Below are 7,500 nucleotides of genomic sequence, written 5' to 3'. Positions count from 1 at the left end.
ACATCTGAATGTGCATTGATATTGTGTCAATATTGTGCAGTACTGTAAGTGGATACAAAAGTTTCATCAAGGTTGATTTATAATTTTTAGTCTGTCAATAAGATAAATTATTGTGTATTTTTAGATACTTCTCTCAGGTGTGGAAGATGCCTTCAGTTTTACCTCTAAAGTGATGACCGTGTCGCTGCACAAGTTCTCTCCTGGATTCTTCCCGGGTCAGTGGCTACTGCTAATTCTGATGACCATTATACTACAACTGTCCAGGACCAGGGTTGGTGACCAGTATTCCTCAACCTTTCTTGTGCCAGTGAAACTATGGCCCTTTGTTTGCTGGTAGCTACCAACAAGCTATGGTCCTTCCTCCTTGGGGGACAGCTAAACATTAGAAGTAGCATTTGAAAAATGACTACATGGCTACATCCTTGTCTGTTAACCATCTGAGGGATTGGTATTTGAGAAACATTGATACCCAATGCACTTGAAACACCCACCCACACACCCGTAGTAACCCTGCTGCCCTGTTGTAGGTACAGGAGACCTGGGTAAAGGACGCTGGTACGCCGTCAACGTCCATCTGGATGACGGCATCAAAGACGACAGATACTTCCAGGTCTTCACAAGGTACAAAACCATTTCCATAATGCTTAACATTGTCAGTAACAGACATTTAAAAAGCTAGGGTTGCATGTTCATTGTTTTGTTGAGGCTTTGCAACTGTAGAGAAAATACAAATGTTTTTGTTTAGTAAAATTATAACGTTGTCCATTCTATGGTTTATATGTTAGATTACATATTGCATTGGATTAAGTTGTCAGTCTGTAATGATTGTAATTGTTATAGTCAGATTATGATATGTATTTTACAGTATGTTAGATGAAGTTAATTAATGTTAGATTAACTATTAAAGTTGTGATTATTGTCATCATCAGTGTGATGAAGGAGGTGCAGACATTGTTTAACCCGGAAGCAGTAGTGATGCAGCTGGGAGCTGACACCATGGCTGGTGACCCCATGTGTTCCTTCAACATGACCCCTGTCGGGGTGGCACAGAGTCTACGACACATACTAGACTGGCACCTACCCACAATGCTACTGGGAGGAGGTCGGTCCAGGACAGTCCAGCTTCAGACTGCTACTGGGAGGAGGTCGGTCCAGGACAGTCCAGATCCACACTGCTACTGGGAGGAGGTCGGTCCAGGACAGTCCAGATCCACACTGCTACTGGGAGGAGGTCGGTCCAGGACAGTCCAGATCCACACTGCTACTGGGAGGAGGTCGGTCCAGGACAGTCCAGATCCAGGCTGCTACTGGGAGGAGGTCGGTCCAGGACAGTCCAGATCCAGGCTGCTACTGGGAGGAGGTCGGTCCAGGACAGTCCAGATCCAGGCTGCTACTGGGAGGAGGTCGGTCCAGGACAGGCCAGATCCACACTGCTACTGGGAGGAGGTCGGTCCAGGACAGTCCAGATCCAGGCTGCTACTGGGAGGAGGTCGGTCCAGGACAGGCCAGATCCAGGCTGCTACTGGGAGGAGGTCGGTCCAGGACAGTCCAGATCCACACTGCTACTGGGAGGAGGTCGGTTCAGGACAGGCCAGATCCACACTGCTACTGGGAGGAGGTCGGTCCAGGACAGTCCAGATCCAGGCTGCTACTGGGAGGAGGTCGGTCCAGGACAGGCCAGATCCAGGCTGCTACTGGGAGGAGGTCGGTCCAGGACAGTCCAGATCCAGGCTGCTACTGGGAGGAGGTCGGTCCAGGACAGTCCAGATCCACACTGCTACTGGGAGGAGGTCGGTCCAGGACAGTCCAGATCCACACTGCTACTGGGAGGAGGTCGGTCCAGGACAGTCCAGATCCAGGCTGCTACTGGGAGGAGGTCGGTCCAGGACAGTCCAGATCCACACTGCTACTGGGAGGAGGTCGGTCCAGGACAGTCCAGATCCACACTGCTACTGGGAGGAGGTCGGTCCAGGACAGTCCAGATCCAGGCTGCTACTGGGAGGAGGTCGGTCCAGGACAGTCCAGATCCACACTGCTACTGGGAGGAGGTCGGTCCAGGACAGTCCAGATCCACACTGCTACTGGGAGGAGGTCGGTCCAGGACAGTCCAGATCCAGGCTGCTACTGGGAGGAGGTCGGTCCAGGACAGTCCAGATCCACACTGGTACTGGGAGGAGGTCGGTCCAGGACAGTCCAGATCCAGGCTGCTACTGGGAGGAGGTCGGTCCAGGACAGTCCAGATCCAGGCTGCTACTGGGAGGAGGTCGGTCCAGGACAGTCCAGATCCACACTGCTACTGGGAGGAGGTCGGTCCAGGACAGTCCAGATCCACACTGCTACTGGGAGGAGGTCGGTCCAGGACAGTCCAGATCCACACTGCTACTGGGAGGAGGTCGGTCCAGGACAGTCCAGATCCACACTGCTACTGGGAGGAGGTCGGTCCAGGACAGTCCAGATCCAGGCTGCTACTGGGAGGAGGTCGGTCCAGGACAGTCCAGATCCACACTGCTGTACCAGATGATAACTGTTCAGTAAAATGAAGCCGTTTTACTCACTACAATCCTTCTATTTTTCCTCTCTCTCTCTCTCTCTCTCTCTCTCTCTCTCTCCCTCCCATCTCGCTCTCTCGCTCTCTTTCGCTCTTTCTCCCCCTCTCTTGTTCTCTTTCGGTCTCTCTCTCTCCCCCCTCTCTCGCTCTTTCGCTTTCCTTCCCTCTCTCTCGTTCTCTCTCTTTCTCTCTCTCTTCCGCCTCCCTCTCTCGCTCTCTCTCCCCCCTCTTTTGCTCCCCCCCCCCTCTCTCTCGCTCTAGGAGGGTATAACCTTGCCAAAACGGCTCGTTGTTGGACCTACCTGACTGCGTCCATCCTGGGACAAACACTGGCCTCTGAATTACCTGACCATGAGGTAAGACTACATAGCACAGCCCCTAACACACACACACACACCATACATAGTGTGCCCACACACACACTTTGCGGTCCGTCTTCGCTGAGTCATTCCCTCTAATCAAAGATGGCCGCCGGCCCTCAATAAAAGGGTTTGTTTCCAGGTGAATCAGGAGGGATGAAGGGAGGAGAGGAGAGAAGGGGAACAATACCACTCTGTCCCCTTTAGACCTGACAGAGGGCCTCTGTTTCTCTCCCTCTCTCTCTCCTTATCTTTTTTTGTCTTCTTACAAGAACCTTGTGTATTTTATTCTGAGGGGGGAGGGGCAGTTTCTTTTTGGTGAATTCCCATATAATTAGAGAGGGAGAGAGTGAGTGAGATGGAGGGAGAGAGACGGAGAGAGATTTTCCATGTACAGTGAGGGGTAGGTATCTATCTCGTCTGAGACAGAGGGTCTTTCTGTAGTGTGTTGGCCGTGATAAGGGCTCCTCTTGTTTCCTCTCTGACAGGTCAGGCTGTGACCTCATACGACCTTTAACGTCATTAAGAAGGCCCCACCTCAAACAACACAAACCAGCTGCTACAACACACACGCACACACACCATTACACACACACTTAAACAAGGACAGGGATGGAGAGAGTGAGAGGAAGACAAGGAGGGAGAGAGGGAGAGTAGGAGAGAGGAAGACAAGGAGGGAGAGAGAGGGAGAGTAGGAGAGAGGAAGACAAGGAGGGAGAGAGAGGGAGAGTAGGAGAGAGGAAGACAAGGAGGGAGAGAGGAAGATGAGAGGGAGAGAGAGGGAGAGTAGTAGAGAGGAAGATAGTCAGTGAGAGAGACTTGTAGCATCTGTGTGTTCTTATCAGTGTGTGTTTGTATCAGTGTGTGTTTGTATCAGTGTGTGTTTGTATCAGTGTGTGTTTGTATCAGTGTGTGTTTGTATCAGTGTGTGTTTGTATCAGTGTGTGTTTGTATCAGTGTGTGTTTGTATTTATGTGTGTGTGTGTTTGTATTTATGTGTGTGTGTGTTCATATCTATGTGTGTGTGTGTGTTCGTATCTGTAATAGTGTGTGCACAAGAGAGGAGTATTTACCCACGATGACTGAGCAACGTGAGGACCAAGGAGAAGGGAAAACACAAAGTACTTTGTTGTACCTGAGACCCAGAGAGAAGCCAAAGCTCCCTCTCTCCTTCCCCAGCTGGCTGCAGCCTCTCTGGGCCCCGTCAGCCAGGACAGCCCCCTAACCACCCTGGAACAATGGAGCTAGAGCCAGACACAGGGCTAGGGGCTATCGACCGGGCACACAAGGGCCTCCTTTCAGACCATCACACACACAGACGGAGGACTACTGACATTGTAAAAAGAGCTGCCCCTTGACCCTAACAGTCACCCCGACAGTTCAGATCTGACAGAGTAGATGTACAGTGTAGAGAATGTCTTGGTTTGGTGTGTGGAGACAAGGAAGGGTGGTTGTTGAAGACTGTACATAGAATACCCTAGATGCAGACAGACTGAAGCCACAGGTGCCTCAGGTATCATATGTTACAGAGGTCAACCTGTAAAAGGAACCATGGAAGATCATAAGGATAAAGAAATAGGCCAGAGTTGTCTTAGCGCTATAGGACTTGGCAAGGCAGCACCAGCTACTTGACCTGTATTGTCTGTTAACCATTTCCTGATCTCACCAGGGATCAAAGGTCACCTAGTCTTGATTAGCTGAGTCAGAAGGTTTTGAAGGTTTGTGGGATTCTCCCAAATGGCACCCTATTCCTTACGTAGTGCACTACCTTTGATTAGGGCTGGGCGATATGGCTCGATTTTTCAAATGTTTTCTCAGCAATAATAATGAATTCAGGGCTTGTGAAATTATACCTAGGCTAAATACATGCCCTCCACAACCATAAGACCCATTCATTATTTAATTAAAATAGTTTAACCTGCTTTTTTGCAATAATCCCTGATCTGGCTTTCAAGTCTGCCTATAAAAATGCCCATTTTGTTACAAATTTAACCAGAACCATGCATGATGCACATTCACTAATAATCACTAACTTCGTGTAGCAGGCATTATAGAAAATTAACACTGGTCTCATCAACAATCTCTCAAGAACAAGCCCATGTGCTAGTGAGTAGCTAATCTTTCTATTTCAAGTTTAGACAACTTTTTGCTAGCTAACAAGGCAGAACAGTTGAATTGTTATGAACACACCCTTCTGTCCGTCTCCAACTGTTTGAACAGCATGCTAGTCTGTCCACATTGTTCATGTTGAAATCAAGTGGCCTACCTTATCTCTCAGAATGAGAACGAGTTGCCAATTCCTTATATGATTGTTTTATGCTTATTGCACATTAATAAAACACAGACTAGACAGCTAGTATAACGTCTGATGCGTTTTGTTTAGCCGGATGCCTTGCCATGTTTTTCTCCTTCGCTTTTCCGCTAACTAAAAGCTAGCTAGATGAAGTATGTGTGTCTACTTCCGTTCGGTAAGGCTGAGGGATTTGAGAAGTTGATACATAAAAAGGGTATCGCTAGAAAGGTTAACTTCTCTATTACCGTAAAATAATGTGTCCATGTGTTTCGTTGTGTCCATATGACCTGTTTTGTTGGACCAAACCTCAAATGCAAATTAGCGAGTTGAAACCGCGTGTCAGAAAGGAAGAAGTGATCTCTCATCTTTGTTGTTGTGAGTAGAAAGGGGAGGGGCTTGGTGTGAAGCAGGAAGTAGGGGTGCTGCAGCACTGGGCCTTTACTAGTATTAGTGGACCGACGTAGACGTATGTAGCGCAGGCGAAACACTTTTTCCAGCATCTCTGCTTTGGTAAAAAAAGGTAGTTTTATAATTAAGAACAGTATTTTGCAAGACTCAATAGTTGGAATTGTAAGAGTTGTTGCCCTGTCCCTTTCTCTGAGAATGTCATTCTAATGCAGGGTTCCCCCAACTGGCGTAAATTGTCATTGTTGGACTTGTATTTTTTTTAACACCAGGAAATCCGCTCCAAGTGATTTTAATTAGGAAAATCTGTCCCAAGTACAGTGAGGGAAAAAAGTATTTGATCCCCTGCTGATTTTGTACGTTTGCCCACTGACAAAGACATGATCAGTCTATAATTTTAATGGTAGGTTTATTTGAACAGTGAGATACAGAATATCCAGAAAAACGCATGTCAAAAATGTTATGAATTGATTTGCATTTTAATGAGGGAAATAAGTATTTGACCCCTCTGCAAAACATGACTTAGTACTTGGTGGCAAAATGCTTGTTGGCAATCACAGAGGTCAGACGTTTCTTGTAGTTGGCCACCAGGTTTGCACACATTTTAGGAGGGATTTTGTTCCACTCCTCTTTGCAGATCTTCTCCAAGTCATTAAGGTTTCGAGGCTGACGTTTGGCAACTCTAACCTTCAGCTCCCTCCACAGATTTTCTATGGGATTAAGGTCTGGAGACTGGCTAGGCCACTCCAGGACCTTAATGTGCTTCTTCTTGAGCCACTCCTTTGTTGCCTTGGCCGTGTGTTTTGGGTCATTGTCATGCTGGAATACCCATCCACGACCCATTTTCAATGCCCTGGCTGAGGGAAGGAGGTTCTCACCCAAGATTTGACGGTACATGGCCCCGTCCATCGTCCCTTTGATGCGGTGAAGTTGTCCTGTCCCCTTAGCAGAAAAACACCCCCAAAGCATAATGTTTCCACCTCCATGTTTGATGGTGGGGATGGTGTTATTGGGGTCATAGGCAGCATTCCTCCTCCTCCAAACACGGCGAGTTGAGTTGATGCCAAAGAGCTCGATTTTGGTCTCATCTGACCACAACACTTTCATCCAGTTCTCCTCTGAATCATTCAGATGTTCATTGGCAAACTTCAGATGGGCCTGTATATGTGCTTTCTTGAGCAGGGGGACCTTGCGGGCGCTGCAGGATTTCAGTCCTTCATGGCGTAGTGTGTTACCAATTGTTTTCTTGGTGACTATGGTCCCAGCTGCCTTGAGATCATTGACAAGATCCTCCCGTGTAATTCTGGGCTGATTCCTCACCGTTCTCATGATCATTGCAACTCCACGAGGTGAGATCTTGCATGGAGCCCCAGGCCGAGGGAGATTGACAGTTATTTTGTGTTTCTTCCATTTGCGAATAATCGCACCAACTGTTGTCACCTTCTCACCAAGCTGCCTGGCGATGGTCTTGTAGCCCATTCCAGCCTTGTGTAGGTCTACAATCTTGTCCCTGATATCCTTGGAGAGCTCTTTGATATTGGCCATGGTGGAGAGTTTGGAATCTGATTGATTGATTTATTCTGTGGACAGGTGTCTTTTATACAGGTAACAAAATGAGATTAGGAGCACTCCCTTTAAGAGTGTGCTCCTAATCTCAGCTCATTACCTGTATAAAAGACACCTGGGAGCCAGAAATCTTTCTGTTTGAGAGGGGGTCAAATACTTATTTCCCTCATTAAAATGCAAATCAATTTATAACATTTTTGACATGCGTTTTTCTGGATTTTTTTGTTGTTATTCTGTCTCTCACTGTTCAAATAAACCTACCATTAAAATTATAGACTGATCATTTCTTTGTCAGTGGGCAAATGTACAAAATCAGCAGGGGATCAAAT

General features: G+C 47.5%; 1 protein-coding gene across 1 annotated transcript in view; it reads left to right on the top strand.

The window, feature by feature from the left end:
• Positions 1-3,407, top strand: part of LOC311112686 (histone deacetylase 8-like) — a gene marked incomplete at both ends in the record, with an annotated part of 6,821 nt that extends 3,414 nt beyond the window's left edge. The window contains 5 exons of the mRNA XM_084155819.1: positions 138-215; positions 528-621; positions 930-1,102; positions 2,810-2,904; positions 3,396-3,407. Coding sequence (XP_084011945.1) covers positions 138-215; positions 528-621; positions 930-1,102; positions 2,810-2,904; positions 3,396-3,407 — 452 coding nt within the window. The remainder of the gene's footprint in view (positions 1-137; positions 216-527; positions 622-929; positions 1,103-2,809; positions 2,905-3,395) is intronic.
• Between the last annotated feature and the right edge of the window lie 4,093 nt (positions 3,408-7,500).

The sequence above is a fragment of the Coregonus lavaretus genome, assembly GCF_964263955.1.
Source record: "Coregonus lavaretus genome assembly, chromosome: 39".
Classification (NCBI taxonomy): Eukaryota; Metazoa; Chordata; class Actinopteri; order Salmoniformes; family Salmonidae; genus Coregonus; species Coregonus lavaretus.
This window is presented reverse-complemented; position numbering and strand designations above follow the sequence as displayed.